This window comes from Trachurus trachurus (assembly GCF_905171665.1).
Source record: "Trachurus trachurus genome assembly, chromosome: 14".
NCBI lineage: Eukaryota > Metazoa > Chordata > Actinopteri > Carangiformes > Carangidae > Trachurus > Trachurus trachurus.
The window spans coordinates 4670244-4693234 of NC_139903.1; the positions used below are offsets into that span (position 1 = coordinate 4670244).

The 22991-nt window shown below is 41.7% G+C and overlaps 1 protein-coding gene across 2 annotated transcripts in view; it reads left to right on the forward strand.

Annotated features, from left to right (window-relative positions):
- dscama (Down syndrome cell adhesion molecule a) overlaps window positions 1–22991 on the forward strand; it is a gene marked incomplete at both ends in the record, with an annotated part of 107507 nt that overhangs the window by 66261 nt on the left and 18255 nt on the right. For both annotated transcript variants that reach the window (XM_083986395.1, XM_083986396.1), the window contains 10 exons: window positions 884–1180; window positions 3083–3358; window positions 6321–6599; window positions 6781–6900; window positions 8298–8477; window positions 17598–17794; window positions 18147–18243; window positions 18375–18503; window positions 19301–19468; window positions 20820–20890. In XM_083986395.1, the coding sequence (XP_083842521.1) occupies window positions 884–1180; window positions 3083–3358; window positions 6321–6599; window positions 6781–6900; window positions 8298–8477; window positions 17598–17794; window positions 18147–18243; window positions 18375–18503; window positions 19301–19468; window positions 20820–20890 (1814 nt within the window). The remainder of the gene's footprint in view (window positions 1–883; window positions 1181–3082; window positions 3359–6320; window positions 6600–6780; window positions 6901–8297; window positions 8478–17597; window positions 17795–18146; window positions 18244–18374; window positions 18504–19300; window positions 19469–20819; window positions 20891–22991) is intronic.

Here is a 22991-nt window from a genome sequence, read left to right on the forward strand (position 1 = left end):
GGGGGCGTGGCTTAGCCATAGGTCAATTGAGTATGTTTAGATGTACAGTAGTCCCCTCTGTTTCCTCTGTACAGGTGTTGATGTGTGCACATGTGAATGGAAATTGCATGTTAGTGCTTCATTCAGGCTGAGCATGTGGTATTGAGCGCTGCAGTACAGCGAAGGCCCAGCCCATTTGATTAGATTTTCTAAAAGAGGCATGCATGCGGTTACGTGAGCTGTGGTTGCTGCAGTGTCTGCCTCCCATGACCACACCAGTATGAGGAGAATATTGATAATCAATGATGTTGTGGAGCCAGAAAAAGGAGCTGTATTAATCTTCTTTATGCTCTGATTCTGCTTTTTATACCACAGACAGGCTGTGTTGCCATAAAAAGGCAAATCAATCTGGGGTTTTTCAAGGATTTTTCAATTTAAAGAAAAAAAAAAAGGCTTTTGTAATTCTCTATAACAAGAACACTGCAAAAACTCAAAATCTTTCCAAGAATATTTGTTGTATTTCTCTTTCCACTTCAAATAAGACTCATCAAATACAAATTAACTTGGTTTTAGATAATTTTCACTTGTTTCAAACAAATTTTCACTTGAAATAAGTAGAAAAATCTGCCAGTGAAAGCAAGTGTTTTGTGTTTGTAATAAGAAAAAAAAACTTGCTCCAATGTCAGATTTTTCTACCTATTTCAAGTGAAAATATGCTTGAAAGAAGTAAAAAGTGTCTTAAAAACACTTTTTATGTGAAGTCTTATTTTAAGTATAATGAGATTTGTTTTGACTAGAAATAAGACAAATATTCTTGGTAAGATATTTTATTTTTTGCAGTGAACAAAGAGTGTTGAACAACATTTACTGTACATAACCATGTGAATCTCCTCCCACTGTCCAGATGGCACCCCCAAGATCCTGTCTTCGTTCAGCGAGAAGGTCTACAACATCAACGAGTTTGTGTCGCTGTCGTGCACGGTGAAGGGGACGCCGGAGCCGCGGATAGCATGGACTCTGGACGACGAGCCTGTGGTACGAGACAGCCGCCACCGCATCTCCCACTACACGAACGGCGAAGGCCACGCGGTCAGCCATCTGAACATCAGCCAGACCCAGGTGCCCGACGGGGGGGTGTACCGCTGCATCTGCAACAACTCGGCCGGGACAGTTTCCTACCAGGCGCGAATAAACGTAAGAGGTGCTTGTCAGATCAACTCTTCCAACACATCATCACATATACACATCAACATGTCTCGATTTATTCTGCTTTTGTTTTTTTTTTAATTGGCTGTGCTCAAAGCGCTTGGATGTGCAGATGTTGAAGGAATGCCTGACTAAGTTTGTCAAAACAATTTTTTTAGACGTCAGATTATTTTAGGCTCGTTTCTCCTCCACGTTCAGAAACCTTAGTCTGTTTTTGTTCAGAATAGACGAGGAACCTCTGCAGCCTCCTGTTGTCAGCATTAAAGGGATAGTTCAACATTTTGGCAAATTGGCCCATTGCCATAATCCCATAGTCATAGCAGTAGGTTTGTTACCTTTAATTGTTGGTGCAAGCTGTTTTTAGAACGGCGGAGCAGAGCGGTGAGCTGCTCAGAGCTACGCTACGGAGGCTCATGGGATTTCTTGGTTTCCCTCATCAAACTCATCAAATACACAATCCATCAACTCCACAACGCTCTGGTGGACAAGTTGTGACCTGCACATTCACCACGCTATGAGATAATAACAGAACGTTACCAGACAGAGTTGTTTTAGAAGTAAATTCATGCAAAACCGCTTTTGTGCGTTGCCTTCAGGGACAGTTTTTCATCAAGCAGTCTCTGCATTTACCTCAAAAACAACTCTGTCTGGTAACGTTGTGTTATTATCTCATAGCGTGGTGAATGTGCAGGTCACAACTTGTCCACCAGAGCGTTGTGGAGTTGTTGGATTGTGTATTTGATGAGTTTGATGAGGGAAACCAAGAAATCCCATGAGCCTCCGTAGCGTAGCTCTGAGCAGCTCGCGGCTCTGCTCCACCGTTCTAAAAAATGGGCTAATTTGCCAAAATGTTGAACTCTCCCCTTTAACTTTTCCCAAGCCCAGCTTTCCTACGCAACACCTGCTGATAGCCCCATATTGGTATACAATTAGGCTGTAGCGTATAACCGTAGTGCAATCTGCTCTCTACAGAGACATGGCTGGCTGGATTGCTGTTGTCATGTAGCAGTAATACAGGGGTGCTGGAGCTTTCTGTGCGTGGTGCACGACCATTAGTGTTGCTCTATTACAGAGAGGGAGGGTTACTTTCTGTACACTGATTGGTTTAATTTGATTGTGTTCATTCTTGCATGTTGTGAGGCTAAATAGGGCGATCCTCTCTAGCCCCTTAAGCGAGGGTCCGTGAATGCCGAATGCAGCCAAGCGATGAAGATAAATCTCCACAGGTGCCATTGCAGAGAAAAGTGTAATGACTGTTTCTCACATCGTTGGCTCCTTAATCGTGCTAAAGAGAGTAGTAACCCAGGATATGCTTGAGCTCAAAGTGCACTACGGAGCCGAGTTAAACCGTCTTCTGCAATGCTTAAAGGAGAAGGCCTAATTGTCAATTCTCCTTATAGACACTGAGCTATGGAAACCTATTGGTTATTATGTTGGTTTTTCCACAAGTGTGAGTGAGAGTCAGCTTAAAAAAAAAACAGTCCATTTTAATGCTTGTTAGAGGCAATCACAGCCAGCACTGAGGAGGTGGAAGCAGAAGGTAATATTCACTACAGGCCTCAGACAGAAGGACACTTGAGTCTCTAACAAGGCAAAAAGCAAAACAGAAGAAAAAAAAAACAGACCGATTCACCCGGCGCTAACGCTTTTGAGTCTGACTTCCATTTTTGAGTTGTGACAAGTGAAGGCAAGGATGCTTAATCAGGCAGTCTGACACTCCAAAAAACAAAATAAACCCTGGTAATGTTTTTGTTTGTTACTATCAGAATGAATTAAGGCATGTAAATCTTTGTGGTGTCTCGAAAACACACACAACACAGCACAGCTATCTTTTACACCGACCCCCCCCGCCTCAAAATCATTTTAAGAGAGTTGTCTCTCCAATGTGTCCTTCAAGGGCCTGCCAGCATCAGACCAATGAAGAACCTCACTGCCATCGCTGGGCGGGACATGTACATCCACTGCCGCGTCATCGGCTACCCGTACTACTCCATCAAGTGGTACAAGGACTCCAACCTGTTGCCGTACAACCACCGGCAGCGGGCCTTCGAGAACAACGGCACCCTGAAGCTGTTCGACGTGCAGAAGGACGTGGACGAAGGAGAGTACACGTGCAATGTGCTGGTGCAGCCTCAGCTCTCCACCCACCAGAGCGTCTACGTTACTGTGAAAGGTACAGTACGAGTGCCGGCCGGTCCGATCCAAATCTGTCCGCAGTTGCAGTTACAGGGTTCCCGCGCATCCTGGAAAACCTGGAAAATGGTTGACCAATTATCCAGTCATGAAAAACACATGGAAATTTAGGAAAAAGGGTCAAATGTCCTGGAAAAGCTTGAGTTGTCCTGGAAAATCATCAGCTACCAGAGCTCTATTTGACTTTTTCAGACCCCACTAAGTATTTCTTTTCCAAAGATGTGCCCAGCGAGAAAAGAGAGCTGTTTTAGTTGCGGTTTAAAAACAAAAACAACATGTTTTTGCATTGTTCTATGATAAATTTGTCTTAATTTCTAAGCACGTAAGATATTATTTCATAGATAAGTTAGAGCCATAGACTACACATCTTTATTCAAACTTCTGGGGGTGAGAGAAATGAAATAAATATAGAAACAAACTGGTTGAATGGACAAAATAATAATTCAACTTCTCCAAAGCAAGTCATATTTCTTGTCAAAATGTCTCATTTCTAGTCAAAACTAATCTCTTTCCACTTAAAATGAGACTCATCACCTAAAAATGTACTTGTTTTTAGGTAATTTCACTTGTTTCAAACAAATTTTCACTTGAAATAAGTACTGTAGAAAGATCTGCCAGTGAAAGACAAACTTGTCACACTCAGATTTTTCTACTTATTTCAAGTAAAAATATGCTTGAAAGAAGTAAAAAGTGTCTAAAAACAAGCTACTTATTATGTGATTTTACTTATGATGAGACTAGAAATGACATTTTGACTAAAAATAAGACAAATATTCTTGGAAAGAATGGGACGGGGCGATGTGTATATGTCTGTCAGACTGTAGCAGCTGAAAATGTCCTGGAAAAGTCCTGGAAATGATTTCAAGAAAAGAGTGGGAACGCTGAGTTAACTGGCTCATAATAAGCAGCGCAGTTCGGTTTCCTTACATGCAGAAAAAAAATAGCCGATTGCGATCTAGTTGCCGTCCGCTGCTTGTAATCTCGGGTGCTCCATCATGATTATTACCAATCTGGAGTGTCAGGTAAGCAGCTTAGGCCATTTATTTGAGATGAGATGACACACCATATTATACAGAAGTATTTGTTGAGTACATTCAGGGTAGTCCATCAGTCTGTGGTTACCAAGACAGAATCACTTCATCAGTCTGCATGCTGCTGACCCTGGCGTGTCTTTCCATTTGGCATACATGCTCTACATCCCATTTAAAAAAGACACATTAAAGCATCACCTTATAGTATATCTAGCAGGAAACATAGATATGTGAAGGGATATTGGTGTATCACACAACAACCCCATAGCAACGCAGCATCTCCATCATCCCTGGCCCTGCTCTTATCTGCAGCTCATCTGAATATGCAGTGGCACCGAGCTGAGCCCCGTCATGATAACCTCAGATGGCTCTCTTTCTTCAATGACGCTGCATAATTTGAAATGTCGGATGAGCAAACCCCCCCACCATCACTTCTCCACCACCACCACCTCTCTCTCTCTCTCTCTGGCGGGTCTTGACGTGCTAACGAGTGTGCAAGGGGGAAATCACACAGCGTAGACAAAGCTATGCCACTATTCCGCCTCGGCTAATTTGCCTCTCAGCTGCTTAGCATTCCACCGCTGCCGAGAGGGAATCCCCAGGAGCCTATTATCCCTATTTTGTTGTGAATTAAATAAGCGCTGAAGTGCAGCTTATTCCAATGTTATTTTAAATCATTAATTTTCCAAAGCATCTGGTTCTCACGATGGCTACAGTATCCCCAGAGAGCCGAATAGAGTGAGTGGGAATGTTATATGCATGTTGTTATAAGAGAACTCAGCTGCTCTACATGGGGAGAAGTAATAAGAGATTTTCTTTTCTTTTATTCCTTTTTTTATTCCATATCACAGCGTAATGTTTCACTATGGAGAAGGCGGTGATAAAGAGAGAAATGTGACTAATGGGAGGTGAAGTCATAAACCTGTTGTTTGTATATATGCATATGAACGGCGTTATTTGCTGATATTAAACCTCAATATAAAAGGTAATTAAAGGGAAAATTCCTATTTTGAGCCATAATAGGAAAAAATGTCCGTACAAAAGTAAATGCTTCCCACAAATGTATTGAGAGTGGAGGGTCAATGTTTTGATCTTTCCAGATCTTCTTCAGGACTAAAGGAACAGGAAGTTGGCATGTACTTTTAAACTGTCACAGCATGAATCTAACTAAACCAGGTGTAGTCATTTGGTGGACTTTCAGACCAGTCCAACTAATTAATTAAACAATTAAGACTAGAAATGTCACGATTATACATTTTCTTGATACGATTATTGTCAGAGAAATAATCACGGTGTTACGATTATCACGAATATTATGCATTAATTCATTTTACAACACTATGAATGTGTAAAATCAAATATAGTCTAAATATAATGACATTACTCATTGTTTACACAAAATATTTCAAGTATCTATTAATAATATATGACCAATTATTAATCCCACCAGGGGAAGTGTTTGAAATAAATTGTCATCTATACCAAATGTTTACGTTCATTTTAATCGTTTTTTGTTTTGTTTTGTTCTTTTTAAAATACAAATGACAGGCTAACATTTAAATTCCTACCAATTCAATGTTTCATCTGAGCATTTACCTTTATTTTGGTGCACATCTGCCGATATGGCTCCGACATAAATCTTTTTTGGGAAGTGACAGTATTTAGGATTCTTTATAATTAATTAATTGTGGCTTTTTCCACGGTTAACTGTGAAAACAAGTAATTGTGGCATCCCTAATTAAGACTAATGAATATAATACAGAACATACAGATGTGGATATATTAAACAAACTGTACAATGAAACATAGACAAGGAAGATCAGGAAGAACAGGGAGGAAGGAGATCCTCAATCAAAATATACTGTATCATATATAATAATATTCTTATTTTCTCTCTCTCTCTCTCCACAGTCCCACCGACCATCCACCCGTTCGAGTTCCCTCGGTTTTCCATCGGCCAGCGAGTCTTCATCCCCTGCGTGGTCATGTCCGGCGACCAGCCCGTCTTCATCACCTGGCAGAAGGACGGTCGGCCGATCCCGGCCAGTCTGAGCGTCACCATCGACAACATAGACTTCACCAGCTCGCTGCGCATCTCCAACCTCACGCTGTTCCACAACGGCAACTACACCTGCATCGCACGCAACGAGGCCGCCGCCGTGGAGCACCAGAGCCAGCTCATCGTCCGAGGTGAGGCGGGGAGGAAGAGGATGGTGTTTTACAGAGACAATGGAGCAAATGCTGATGACAGATGAAATATCGATGATGATACGTGTCAGATTCACAATTCACAGGGAATATTTGAGTTTGATTTTTCACTTCTTTCTTTTTTTTTGACAACCTGTGAATCAAATGGTTTCTTGTTTTGCAGTTCCTCCCAAATTTGTGGTTCAGCCCAAGGACCAGGATGGCATCTATGGAAAGGCAGTGATACTAAACTGCTCAGCACAAGGCTATCCTGTTCCCACCATCCAGTGGGAGTACTCCAAAGGTAAACACATGAATACTCAAGTTGTGGCTAATGAATAATAATAATAATAATAATAATAATAATAATAATAATAATAATAATAATAATAATAATAATAATAATAATAATGAATGTTGCTCTGTTCGTGTTACTTTCAGCTTGTCTTTGTATGTATGAATGTGTTTGTATATGTTTTTATATGTATATGACTATATAGAGAGATAAAGATTAGTAATCATGTTAGAATAAATCTATATGTATATAAATATAATAATATATTAGAATAAATCCAGTTAAATAACTCATAAATTAATTTATTGTATAGACTATAATGACTAGATAACTTGATAGATAATTTATGAATAAGGGGTGGGAGTCTTTGCAAAGTTCTTATTTGTTATGTCTGTCCATTTCTGTATTATGTTTTATTTCTTTTAACATGTCCGAAATAAACTAAAAAACTCAAACTCAAACAGGGTATCGAACCACACATACATACTGTAGTAACACACAGCCAGATTCACTGAAAACGTTGCAGACACTTTTAGTGGATAATTTCTTCTTCTCTGTCGACAATCATGCTGAATTGTATGTTAAGATTTTTTTTTTGTCCTAGGGCAGACTAAGTCTCTGTGGTAGATTTTTTTTCTGAATGCCAACACAACAAACATAAAGTCCACAGCCTTGAGGTTGAATGCATAAAAAATCCAAACAAGATCTGTGAGATGAGAAACAGCAGCGGTTCAAGGAAAGGCTTTTTTTTTTTTTTTTTTTTTTAAGAGTTTTATTCTGTATTATCCCGTTCTGGCTGCATACAGCAGCAGCGTTTCTTGTTGTTGTCATTGACACAAGTGTCCAGTTATGACATTGTTTATTCTCTATGAGACATGATGAGCTTCATATTCTGAAGAGCTTGATGGTTGTTTTTCATTATAAAATGTGGGCATTTTACATTTTTATTAACCTTTCAAAATACATGCTACATACATAACACTGCTTCAAGAAGACCAGGGATTTGTGCAGCCTTTGAACATTCATTTATAACAACAACATTAAACTCTGTTTGTTCCTACAGTAACTGGAGCTCATCTTTACTAACTCATCTCTCTCTAGTGTTAAACCTCAAATGTACTGTATGGGGATGCACCAGGGAAACATTTAACAGTTGTTTTCCCTCATAAACCTTTAGACTTGTCACAGTCACATAGCACCGCTACGCTTGCCCCAACCTTTAACAACTTGTTTTAGGTGCACTGGCATCTCTGATAAGTTTGCAGAAAATTATTACACCATCCTATTCAGGGGTTTAAATGTCAGTGTTTGTGTCAGTTCTAACTCTAAATTTGACTCCAAACAAAAAAAGAAGAAAGAAGTGACTGATGTTTCTCTTTATTTCCATCTCACATTAACACAAACAGGCGCCGGGGTCCCTCAGTTCAAACCCATCGCCCTCAACTCAGGCTTTCGGATCGAGGTGCTGGTCAATGGCTCTCTGCTCATTAAGCACGTGCTGGAAGAAGACAGCGGCTTCTACCTGTGCAGAGTCAGCAACGACGTCGGAGCCGATGTCAGCAAATCCATGTATCTGAACGTCAAAAGTAAGTCTCTCTGTTATTTAGAGTTATATGTTCCCGATGTGGCCGTGCTCGGTGCTGCTGGTAGCAGGAAGGTACAGTACAACATTAGCAGGAAAGCACAGAGGTTAAGTGAGCTGAACTTTGTCTGTGACAGTCGGGCCACCAGCAAGATGCTGTCATGGCCCCTCGCTCCGTGCTTTCTGCCTCAGCGCATCCCACGAAAGCAACGAGCAGCGCAGCCATCGCCACCGCATCTCTTGGAGACGGTACAGCATTTATCCGCTGTGTGGCCAAGGACTTAGCTCCCCTCCATTAAGTCCTGAATTCTGCATGCAGGCAGGAGCTGCCATGTGGAAAAGAGGGTTGAGAGATGAGGGGATGGGAGGAGAAGGGGGTTGGAAGAGGAATGGGTTATCCATGTCTGTCTATCCCCAGGAAGTAGCTGCCACTGATGTGGTGCTGTAGCTAATGGGGATCCCAATAAAAAATAACCAATAAACTATCTGTTTTCTTTAGACCTCCTCTTCCTATACTGCTGGTTTCCTCTATTCAGGACAAAACAGACATTTTTCATGTTGTAAAATCCTTTTCTTTTTTTCTTTTCTTTATTTATATCCTTCACCTCAGGCTCATCCAGTGTAAACCTGTATATATTCTACTGCCAAATCACAACATTAAAGAGCTGGCGCCAACATCCATCACGCTCACATTATCTATACGTATGCAGCACAGCTATTGTAAATGATTAGAGATCATAACCAACAAATGACTTTTACAGGATATAAGAATGAGACATCAAGCTGCTTCTTTTGTGAGGATTTTTAAATGAAAGCAGTTTTCAGACATGTCAGTGATGATGATGTAGTCATATTTAGCTTTTTTCTCCAACAGGAACACTGCCCTCTTCAGGTTGAGAGAACACTTAATAAACCATGAGGGTCTAATACATGATTTAATTCAGCACAGCTTCTCAAAAAAAGAGAGAGATGCTAAAAGCAGAGAGGACGTCCACATCCTTCCTCTGTAGCACAAACAACAGCGCCACAAATAATGTATGTCTAAATTCCACTAAAATACACTTTCTGAGTTTGAGTTGTGCACGTGAATTGCGGATTTCAGTGTGCGTGTGTGTGTGTATGTATGTGTGTGATCTCTCAATATGGCTGGGTGTTCATTCTGATCAGCCGCTGCTACAGTAGATGAGGCTTTTTGCCGTTGTGGCTCTTATCAAGCCGGAGCAGAGAGCTCCCTGCTGAGTGTCTCACTGTCTGCCAGCTACAGCCTGATAGGCTGCATGACCCTCCTGTCTGCATCCAGCCTGTCATGCTCCCTCATAGACAAACACACACACACACACACACACACACACACACACACACACACAGACACCAACTCTCAGCACAGTCTCTTATTTGATTCAAGTATGAGTCACAATTATAAACATCTTTGGAAATATCCCTCTGGAGTATTTTTGTGAACCCCTGGTATTCCCTTCAGGATGCTGCCACTGATAAGTTTAATGTGATTTAATAGTTGCTGCAACTACGTGTCTTTAACAAGGACATTATTTTCCTACTTCATAAAGCTGCTTAGCTCTTGAATGAATCCCTCATCCTTTTTTTTTTATGTCACACAATTCTGAACCGGCGCCATCATATGAAGTATAAATATCATATATTATCTGTGGGATACCAAATTTCTGGCAAAATGAACATATGACTGACAGCAGGATCGGAGCAGTGCAGTATATAGACGACATTACAGGCAGCTGGAAACTCAGAAAGTATTTGATTGTTGATTTTTGTAAAAGATAATGTAAGTCACAATGTGATATACCAGAAAACAAGTGGAGAAGATCATTCATTATCCTAAAACTTTACAAAACCAAGACATAAATCAAATCTCTTAGGATGAAATAGTTATTTGTTACTGGAAACCTCTGAACTAAACTACCTTACCCTTTTTTTTTGTTTTTTCCTATATATTTTTTAGATTATAATGGCGCTAATTGGAGCTGAAACTATTACAGTGCTGTAGTTGTGCCAACTGTTTTCATCAATTAGTGCAACAATTTACAGCTATATTATATTCTATACAGATATGAACCATGTTATCGCTTGGACTTTGACATTTTATACTTTAAAACTTGTAAGATAATCAAGATTTTATACCTCATGTTGTTTTTAATTATTTTTTTGTCAGTCTCCCTTTACTTTAAGAACATGGACATAAAGCCGATGTTTATTTATATAAAGATTTCAAGTTCTCACAGCCTGAAAACCTCTCCACTCTCATCCTAAAGATGTTTTCCACTCAGTGACCGTCTCTATGTTGTAATTTGGAGACACAGTTACTATCGCGCACAACTCAGGACCTGGTTTCACCGGTGTCACAGATTTCTATATTAAGCAGATCATCGGTGAGGTGACACACTGCAAGATCTGATTATTAATCATCTTTTTTTGTGTGTGTATATGCGTGTACAGTGTGTGTGCGTGTGTGTACCTCAGCGGTCCCTCAGGGCCGTGCTCTGCTCCTGAAGTGTCAGGCTGTTGTTGTGATAGTTGTGCTGTCCTGATTTGTGTCCCTTCTCTGTAGTAACCCCAATTTCCCTGGGCGCCAGGGGACCCATACCTCATCTGATCTCCTCCCTCTATGTGTGTGCGCATGTGTGCGTGTGTGTGTGTGTGCGTGCAAGAGCGCATTAACCCTTAAAGCCTCTCCCTGTGCTTAACGACTGCAGTGTTGAGCCTGCGCGTTCCACTGCAGCGTCCGAGGCCGTAATACTCGCCGCCGCTGATGTCGGTCACTGCGATGTTCTGTTCTGTACACTCTGTGCTGTTTTCATGTTGTTTATCCAGGCCAGCCTACAGTACATACACCACTTGAGCAGCGGCGGCTACTTAAGAGGCTTAGGAGCCAATTAGGGGGCACACGAGCTGACGCATTGGCTGAAGCACTCACCTGATGGATAGCACGATCTCCGCCGTGTATTATTGGCCGTCCAGGTGAAGCTTGACGTATCAGTAAACAAGAATCAATAGATCCACACACACAAACCCTTGAGATGTACAGTGCAGTATAGGATCATGTGTGGGGATGATGCTGCCAGGTCATACACACAAACAAATCAAACAAAGCACGCACACACAAAGCGCTGCACATGTAATGCAAAGACATAATGTACAGTAAAGGCGCAGATGTAGTGCAGCGCAGTGCAGCCATTACAAAAGACTAATGGGCCGGCCCGCTAATGCAGTGGTTTAGATAGAAGCCAGTCTGCCAGGCTATTGTGGTGGACTCCCTGGGAAATGAATTGCAGCTATTGTGATGTCCTAGCTTGGCACTTTCATTGTTATGAGTGTCTGTGCATAGGCTAATGTCTCGTCATAATACACCATGTATCATCCCGCATGAACGCCGCCTCTGCACTGTGAGGATCTGCTCTCACTGCACCAGGATTAAGTTGTTGGAGGCTGCACGTGTGCATCAGTGCACTTGTGTTTTATTTATGTTTCTTTATAGGAGTACAAGCACTAGTTATACAGTACGTCGTCTTGACACCGGCTGCAGGTGGCAGCTTAAAGGTACATTGTGTAGGAATTACTCCCATCTATCGTTGCGGTTGTATATCGCAAGCAAATCAATCGTATTTTTCATACTGCATTCACGTGAAATTGGGCAGACAGCAAACGGATGACAGCCGCTGCACATAACGGCATAAACAAGCCTCTATGTAAACGTGGTCCGTCAGCACGAGGCAAAACCCACATTTTACCGGCTTTCTCTGGACTTCTGCGACTAAAATGACATCTGGTTTGTTAGCGACGGCCGTCTGCCCGACTGCAGGTGAATGCAGCATCAGTGTAACGCTCCGTTCCTCCTCACTGCGTTACCGCGGTGACTTTTCACAGACGCCACCTCCACCTGAGCCGACAGCTCCGGTGTCTCCGCTGAGTTTCCGTGGTTTCCTACCGTCACGCTGCCACTGAACGTATAAAAACATGGCGACACCACATGGCAGCAGCACCGAGCTTACCCGCTCCATGGAGATATGACTGATATGAACGGCTCATTCAGAGCTGAAAGGAACACTTCACTTTGTTACTGAGTAATGAAAAACATACTTTTGAACCAAATAATCGATTTTCGTGAATAGATAACAGGAGAAGTTACACAATGTCCCTTTAAACTTATATTATTATATTATATTATATAAATATTTCAAATTTCCAGTCAAGCATCCTTACTGTACTGTACCTCCAAAACAGATGCAATTCACTCAATTCATTACCAGTCCACAGTGGATGCTATCAGAGTCAGTCAACAGCCACTCAATGTTTATCAGGTCCAATTAAGACCAATCAAGCCTATTAGACATCATAATGTCAGCAGACACCGTGATGAGGCCAGAGCACATGAATGATGCTTCACTGAAGAGAAGTGGTAAATGGTCTTGTGGTATCTGAATCTGACTGAGCGACTGACGACCATAAGGAAGTCCCCGCTCTTCATCTGATCTCTATTTCTTTTATCTTATTTACTCATCTTGCAATCCATCTCCTTCCCTCCCCCCCTCCCCCCCTCCCACCTCTGCACCACCCAGTCATTCTGCAGGGCGGCATTCATTTGGTATCATGCTCCATGTCCAAGCCAATTGTGCAGCTAAGGGAATTATTTCAGTACATTGCAGGCAGCCAGCGAACCAGTCATCTTTGTGCGATGGCCACGCCGTGCTCTTCCCTCCCTCCCCCTCCTCCCCCTCCTTCCTCCCCCCCATCAGGACCGTTTCTTCTTCCCCAGCGCCCATTTACAGTGCGCCTCCGGGGCAGGGAGCTGTACTCGGCATCTCGGCTCGTCTTCTGTTGTCTGGCCCCTCGCCCGCCCGCCCCCCTCACACCGGCCTGCAGCCAGTGACTGACAGTGAGGGAGGAGGGGGTGAACTGTGGACGAGCGTTTCACTTCTCTCAACACTGAGATGCTCTGATGGAGCTACTTTAAAAAGCACTCTAGGAAATTTAAATAATAGATTTTTAACATTTGAAAATAATTTATTGGCCAAAAACACAGATCCAGTTTCTGTGGCTGATCATTAAAGGGATAGTAGCATTTTTTTAAAGTGATCTACAAATAGTCCCCAAGTACTTTAATTGCAGTAGCAGACTCTCTACACTCCTCCCGTTTGCAACGCCAGCCCATGAAGGGCTGAAAAAAATTATATTATAGCGAACAATGGAACTATGTATTTTTTTCATGTAAAACCTTTTTTAGGCCGCTAAAATAGGCCGTTTCTTTGGGTCCATTCACAACACTGTATGTTGTAAATCTCTGGGCAGGGCTATGGGCTGGCGTTGCTAACGGGAGGAGTGCAGAGAGTCTTCTACTGCAATTAAAGTACTTAGGGAATATTTGTAGATCATACAACCCCACTTTAAAAAAAATGCTACTATCCCTTTAAATCAACAAAATAGTGGCTAAAGAAATTAAAAAACTATGCGCCTAAAACAGTAACAACAACATTATTTATTTCTTGTTTCGACCCTTTTTTTTTCTTAAATGACAATTAATCTGGCTCAAATGACGCTGAAATAAACGCGAGGCCTTTTCACCACCTGTCACATTTCACTGAACCTGTGAGATGTTGAATCTCTGGTGAAATCCTCTCCCTGGCTGAAGAAGCCACTCTGCTGTAATGGTGTGTTATTATCATTCTCCTTACCACTAACTAACTCATGAGACATATTTTAGTTTTATTTTGTTGTTGTTGCTTTTTTTTTGTTTATTTTGACCCTGCATTGCGACATACCGGTGCGTGATTGTGTAATCATCATCATACTCCTGTGAAAATCAATGGCACGTCCATGTTACATTTTTTTTTTTTCCTTTTTCTAAGAGTAGAGACTGAAGAGAGAGAGAGAGAGAGGAAGGAGGAAAGGCAGGGGGGGAGGCGAGGCGAGGCGAGGTGGGGAGAGGAGAGGAGAGGAGAGACTGTCCGATGCTGGTTGGCATGGTAACCTGGCCAGGTGAAAGGGAGCCTGGGAGAAGGAGGGTGGGATAGGGGGCGTGGGGCGGGAGGAGGGGGGCTTTTGTCTCACGGGAGTAGCCTATCAGCAGCCAGCCTATCCCCCACAATCCCCTGCAGGCTGAAACGTATCATCACTGCCCTCTGGGTTGCTGTGGAGGAACACGGCTCTCCTCACCTCCATGTAGAAAACACACTGCGCTGTTGTGCAGGAAAAAACAAAACACATGCAGCTACTCTTATTCACTCTCACTACTATTATTCTCTGACTGCTTCTACAAAAAAAGATGCAGTGTTGACATTTTTCTTTTCTCTTCAGTCTAATGTAAGCTGCAGATACAACAGCTCCTCCAGATCTCTAGGAATAATCTGAGGATGAAAAAAAACAGACATGTCTGACTCTGGGAGTGAAACACGTTCCCTGTCACCATCCTCCCCTCTTCCTCATCACATCATATTTTACTGCTGTCTAAAGAGAAGCAGTGCATGGATGGATATGTCTTTTTTTTAAGTGTTTAAAGGACAGTGAGTTCTGTTGAGGCGTCTATTTCTGCACATTAGTAAAGATATTCACAAAACAGTGAGATCCAACTGGACAAAACAAACAAAGCTGTGATTCTAAGTGACGAAGCGACTCAACAAGGGGACAAGATTCAGGATTAAATCGTGCGTGTGGTCTCAGTTGTTGTGTTGAAGTTTCCAATTTTCCTCCATCTCACCTTTATTTTTTATTTCTTACCCTTTTTTTATTCTCTTTTTTTCCTTTTGTCTCGTTCCCATAATTCCACTCAATATTAAAGAAATACATCAACACAACAATTACAGGGCCACAAAGTGCGCCTCAGGGCAGGCTCAGCTGGGCTGCACACACACACACACACACACACACATACACTTGTATATCCATGCATACACACAGGCACAAGCTGATGAATGTACAAACACCCTTAGACACGCACACACATACAAATTGCATGTGCTTCATCCCTGAGGCTGCCTCATGCTGCATAGACACTCCCAGTGCTCGGCGTTCTCTCGCTTTTGTGTGTCTGCCTTCATAGGCGTTGATGTTTGTTTTTAAAAATAGATTAACTTTATTGAAGCAGCATATTAACAAAGAGCTGCTCTTATTAAAATGAAAATTCAAATAATAAAATCAATTATTTTCTGTGCAGCATTTGCAGAATTAATATTTCCTTGAGCTGGATGTACAAGGAAAATGTTCTCCATCAAAAACTATTCCAGATGATTTCTAAAAATTGTTTGTCATTGTGTAGCTCTAGTTTATATTTTACATGCATCATGAAAACACGAAAAAATCTGTTCTGTATCGGCCTGTTTTCATGTTCTGTATTCATCTGTGTTTCTCTAGTCAGAGCTTGAACTTTAAAGTACGTATAGTGTCTGCCTTTTGTATCCTTCAGTGTATTGTGGTGCTCAAATATAAATATCGGGTGCATAGCAGCTGAGCCCAGGGAGAGCCTCTGCTCTGATTGGCTGCTAGATCAAAAGGACTCCCCCCCACCCCCCTCCCCCCCACACACACACACACACACACACACACACACACACACACACACACACCTCTAACTCACACACAGACAAACTCACCAAACCTAAGCTGATTGGTTGATTTCTGTTCGTTTCTATCGTACCAGCTGATCAGTCTCGGACTCTTTTCTTTCCAAATATAAACCAACACATTTATTTTCTTTGAGCAAATACCAGCCATCAGCAACAATATTACCAATAATGTTTATGTGATTATGCAGCACTTCTGAAATATTAGTCCCACTAATGCACCATCAGACCATTGTATTATGTTATCAATAACCAGTATCTGTTGAGCTGTAACATTTAAAACACATTGGGATTATTTTAAAGAAATTTAAAGAAGCTATTTCTGTTCTGTAGCTTTAATGTGTCCCGCCCGCTCAGATCCAAGATGTTGAAGTGCCTTTAATGTTTACAGTACAGACAGCCGGTGCACACCTCACGGGTGGAGCTGTCTCCATTTTCTCACCGTCCTCACGTTTTGTCACCTAGCGCGGTATCCCACTCCGCTCAGTGTGTCAACAACATCGCCCTGTGCCACCCCTGAGCCACTTACATGGCAAAATGAAAGTAGCTGTGCTCTAAAACGATAACGTTTACATAAAGCCTGAGCAGTTATTTTTTTTTCCCCCCTCACTTATCCAAATGTGTCTCACAAAAAATTCATACTTGTCATGCAAAATAAATCAGCGCTCTTTTCCACAGCCGAGCCCCAAATGGCTGCAGAGTGAATAAGAGATGAGGCTTAAATGTTTGCAACCTCTTGCCTGACACTTCCCATCACATCACCGGAGTCACGCTATGTGTGCCTTTGTGTGTGTGTGTGTGCAGAAGAGAGGCTGCACACACATTAGCGTGCATGCACAAGCGTGTGTGTGTGTGCGTGGGTGTGAGTGTGCATGAGCATCTGTGAACAGAGGATTGTTATACACTCTGCTGTGGGTGTAATGAGCCATGTATATAGTTAGTGTGTGTTTAGTGTGGTGTCTACAGAGTGTTGTTAGAGCATCACTGTACCACTTAGGACACTATGACACAAAATACACACCAAGGCTGCTTTTTCTTTTTTTTCCTTATTTCAGCACAACATTAAAGCACAACCCTCCAGTCACAGTTTATTGACAATGTTCATAACACCCTTTGTTTTTTACAATTGACAAATAAGCAGGGAGCATACCACAGCTTATTAAACAACAGAACAACATACTAGAGCCCTAAATGTTCCTTAATGGGCTTTACAGTATGCACAGCTCCACTACTTCCTGAACTTAAACAAGCTCCTTTATTTCATGTCTTACATTAGTGGACAAACTGGATTAATCAGTTTGTCCAATAATCTAAGACAGGAAATAAAGGAGATAAATAAAGGTTTAAAAAATTCATTTGTAATGTAGTGGTCACTGGTTTGTTCATTTATATATTGGCAATTTGTTCATATAATTCTGTTTTTAATATTGTTTCATTTAATTGAATACCATATTTGTCAACTTCTGTGAGTTTCGACCTGTGATGTAAATCTAACACGATCACCTCCTCTCTTTCTCTTCACCTTATTTCTATACCAGTCCCAGCCATGATCACGTCCTACCCCAACACCACGTTGGCCACGCAGGGTGAAGAGAAGAAGATGAGCTGCACGGCGCACGGCGAGAAGCCCATCATGGTGCGATGGGAGAAGGAGGAACGCATCATCAACCCCGAGACCAGCCGCTACGTGGTTTCTGTCAAGGAGGTGGGCGACGAAGTCATCTCCACTCTGCAGGTACGAGAATGTTCAACTCACAAGTGTAAAATTTGAGGCTATAGAGGCGCATAGATTGGATTCTTGGTATTTATTATATAGAATATGAAGCCACAGGACACACAAAGAGTTTCCTGCGAGTTCATGTGAGATGATAAAAGGATAGAAAATGCTCTTACACAAGATGCTTTTACCTCTATTATCCTTCTAATAAAAAAGATCTGAGTGGAAAAATCCCTCTTTAGCTTAACTGTGTTCATTAATTACAGTAAGGTGATAACATTGTGACAAAAGGCTGCCATCCACTGTACATTAGCAACATTTTTTTTTACATCATTATCACTAATCTATGGATTATCTATCCATCTGTCAGATCATGCCCACTGTGAGGGAGGACTCGGGCTTCTTCTCCTGCCACGCCATCAACTCCTTTGGTGAAGACAGAGGAATCATACAGCTCACAGTGCAAGGTATTCATAGAGCTTAAGCATGAAATGTTACAAGAAAAGAAAAACTGAACTTTCCTGCCCTTTATTCAAATAATTAAAAAATAAAATCAAAGTGGTTAAAGTGAGATTTCAACGTGCTTGTCAACTTGCAGAACCCCCGGACCCTCCAGAGGTGGAGATCAGAGAAGTGAAGGACAGGACCATCGCCTTGCGTTGGACTATGGGTTTTGATGGCAACAGTCCGATCACAGGCTTCGATATTGAGAGCAAGAACAAATCAGGTACAAGAAAAAAAATTCTCCATTGTTATTATTACGTGGACCATAGCTTCCGTCTATCTCACACACATCACAAGTTAAGGGGACATATTATGGAAATATCACTTTTTAAAGGCTCTTTAACAAATATGTGGCTGTTTGTCTTGCCTTTCAGCCCCAAAATGTGAGAATTGACCAAAAAAATCTGTAATGTTCAGGCTCCCTAGGATGAAATCCATGTGGTTTTACATGCTGTTCCCTCAGTTGTCTTCCATTGATGTAACTAGGTTTCGAATTTGCATAATACCGCCCCTACCTGGGACCGGTAGAAGGGGCGGGGCAAGTAGTGGTTCATTTGCATTTAAAGGGACAGGCACTGAAACCAGTCGTTCTGAACAGGGCTGTTTATAGAGGATGAAAAGAGCTGTGATGTTTGATCTTGGTGGTATTTTGACCAAAGCATGTTACAGACATGTCTTTAGGACACCTGGGAACTATTTTAATTTGTGGAAAGGGGGCATAATATGCCTCCTTTAAAGCTTATTGTCAGGTTCTGTGTGTTTTTGTGACTGACCACAGCTCTGCCCAAACTTGAAAACTGCTTGATCTCTGATGGACGCAAAGGACAACTCAAATCTGTTCACTTTTTGTTTTTTTTATTTTCTTGATAATCAAGTGTTTTGGTTTATAAACTGATCTCTGGACTGGGTTTGTCCCGGCACTAAAACATTTAATATAGCGTGTCCTAATGCACTTAGCTGGCTTTGACCTCTCCCCTGACTTGAGCAACCCCAATAAACCTTGGCCTCTCCCCTCCGCAGCCTCCTGGGACACCGCTCAGAAGACCAAAGATGTCTCACCTCAGCTCAACCAGGCCACCATCATCGACCTGCACCCCTCCTCCACCTACAACATCCGCATGTTTGCCAAGAACCTTATCGGCAAGAGCGAGGCCAGCAACGAGCTCACCATCACCACCGACGAAGCAGGTGAGGAGGAACTGTTGAGGATGATTTATATTTTCTAACATATCTACAGTCTGGTTCTGCATCTACAGATACTCACTTTCTGACTTTGAAGTGCACAAATCAACGGATGTGGTAATTAGAGAACATTAAATTTGTTACGATCCAACGAATCAAAGTAACAAAAACAAAGAGCGTGTGTGTGGGGTGTGAGCGCACGCGGTGATTGAAAGAAGCGAGAGGTAAAAAGAGGTAAAGGGGCCGACTGAGTCAATTCATTAACAGCCTGGTGACATCAGCTCCACTGGCTCTGTTGCATTATTGAACACACGCTGACCCTGCACTAAAAGCAGAACTTTTCAATTAGCGGCCTCAGTAGTAAGTGTCACACTACGGTCAATAGACTGAGGCTGAACCCCCCCCCCCACCACACCCCCCATGGAGCACACACCTATAAATACAACCATCATGTTCGCTAAAATGACCAGACTCACTGACTGTAACTAGGGATGTCACGACGATTACTTGTTTTCACAATTAATGGTGGTATTAAACGCCACAATTAATTAATCGTAAAGTTTCCTAAATACCGTAACTTTCCCAAAAAAGATGATGTAGGAACCTTATCGGTAGATGTGCGCAAAAATAAAGGTAAATGCACAGATACTGGTCCATTTAACTAACGTAACATTGAATTGGTGGGAATTTAAATGTTAGCGTGTCATTTTTTATTTAAAAAAAAGTAAAACAAAACAAAAAACAATTAAAAGAAACGCAAACATTTGGTATAGATGACAATTCGTGACCTGAATATTTCAGGTATTTATTTATGGTATTGTCTAATGTGTTGTCTATTGTCTAATTGTGTCTTTCTATGCCTCACCTTCGTGTAGTAGCTTGTGGTCTGTGTAATTCTGTGTATTTTATCATTTTTATGTCATGTGTAGGGACTACAGATGGAAATTAGCTGTGAGCTAAATCTGGTGCAACCATCTTTTCATTTTTTCCTGCAAATGATTAATGTAATTGCACACTGTCCCTTATTAAACTAATAAACTAAACTAAAAAAAACTAAACTTTAAAACATTTCCCCTGGGGATTAAGAATTGGTCATATATTAATAGATACTTGAAATATTTTGTGTGAACAATGAATAATGTCCTTATATTTTGACTATATTTGATTTTACACATTCATAGTGTTGTGAAATTAATTAATGCATAATAATCTTGATAATCGTAGTACCGTGATTATTTCTCTGACAATAATCGTACCAAGAAAATGTATAATGGTGACATCCCTAGCTGTAACCTTTGAGCCAGCTGTTGGATGTTTGTGTACAGTTTGATTGAATGTGTTGGTGCTGTGATCTCAGCTCCTGATGGACCGCCTCAGGACGTGCAGCTGGAAGCCCTCTCCTCGCAGAGCATCCGAGTCTCCTGGAGGGTAAGTCGATCCAACACGGCCGCTTTAGAATCGGATGTGAGAGAGAAAGAAAGAAAAGCGTGTAGCTACTTATGTCCAGACAAGTGCAACCTGACACCAACGACGACAGCTCTGAGGTTTGGGTTTGTGTGGTGGCTAAAAATAGGCTTTTCTGAATCAGTCCCGTTCTCTTCTCGACATCAATTACTCTGAACTTAACATTTGACCTTCTGCTGTTCCAGGAGTTACTGGTCAGCTCCCATGTGTGACTTTGTTTTACTTTATGAATTTAAAGCAGGATTTTGAAAGCAACCAGTATTCATGCTTAGTTGGCTGTTCTGAGGTTAGATGAGGCACCCGGGCAGGAACATAGTTTCTACAAGTTGTTATTATTTTTCCTTTGAGAGTTATTCAGTTACCTGATCAGGGTGTCAATACTGCATAAATAAGCAATATAACTGATGGATGGACACGGCACCAGAATACGTCTGAATTTACTTGTCAGATGAGACTCACATTTTACTGTTTTAAGACAGAAAAAAAAGGTGAATGCTGAATATCGGAGACATTTGCTCTCATCTGTGCAGCTAGAGAGGAGGACTGTGTTGGCTGCACTATTTTTATTTTTATTTAACCTTTATTAACCAGAAATAATCCCATTGAGATTCAGAACGAGGACGAGGACGAGGGTGCGAATGCTTTGAAGGCACTTTCCCCAAAGACAGTCCGCATACGAGGAATAGCAGCCTACATTATCAATCTATCAAGCCCGAGACTACAGCTTTTGGTGTTGACTTTAGGAGCCAAGAGAGAACATAAATAAGGAGGCAAGTCATACAGGATGGCCTTATTAAGAAAACAATACCAGTGTTCCCCTCTACAGTATGATTGTGCAGAGAAGGCCAGCCAACACTCTTAGAAAGACTACAGCGATGAGTACAAAAACCTAAATCCGTAACAAATCTTAATGCTGCATGATACACTGACTGAATCCAGCATTTTCAGAGAGGAGAGATTTGCATGCATGTATAAGATGTCACTGTGGTCAAGTATTGATACGAAGGTTGCCTGAATCAGTCTTTTTCTCACACTAAAGGAGATGTGACAGTGGCACTGACAAAGAAAACAGTGTTTGGAGAGATTGTAATGATAATCACATACTGTAGTTCAATACGTCTGGAATGTGTTTATTCATGCGATACTACATCCGGTATGTGATGACCGATCAGCTCTGAGTACTTCCTTTATACTTTTTGGGTGTTTTCTGGACAGAGCTCCCCAAGATACATCTTACTAACTGTAGTTAGATTTGATTGATTTATTCGTCCATTCCACAGAACATAAACATATACACAAACAAGTCAAAATATCATGATCAATACGGGTGAAAGGGCGAAGGCAGAAGCAAAGCTTATTAATGCCTACTCTATTTACAGGAAGAAAAATTACAATAACAGAACAAAACAAAATTTGTAGGAAGATTACACTCGAAGAGTAGAGTAAGTAAAGTGAATAGTATCAAAACAAAACAAGCAGAACCATCATTTAGTAATAATAATTAAAGCAGATATCAGTGGAATGTTTTTGTTAATATAAGTCCTAAATAGTCCTATTTTCCGTCAGCAATCACTTACATGAAGTATTTCAGCCTAAACACGAGTCTCTCCGTCACTCTGCTCTGCTGTAACCCGAGGAGAAAATTTTCCTTGTGGGATACAAGTGTTATCCAATGAGGAGAGAGAACGGCATGAAGGGCTGTGTGTGCAGCCAAGGGATGCGCGTGAATGTGGTGACGTAGCACGAGGACCAATTGATGCCTGACAAGGGCGGGGGCTGCTAACTCATGGTGCGTTCAAAGAAACTCGTACTTTGTGTTTTTCCTTCCTGTGAAGTCATACCAGTTCGATCTGGTACGAGTTCACGGGTCGGAAGTTACGAGTGGCCGTTATAGGGAACTTTCACAGACAACAGGATGGTAAAAACACGAGCTACGGGTTACCTGGAACGCTACCAAGTCGTAGTTGTGACTTGAAGCTGTAACTTACGGTTTCAAAAGCCTGCCTTGAACGCAGCATTAGCCGAAACGGCCGTGAAGCTGATATCTGCTTTAACTAACTTTATC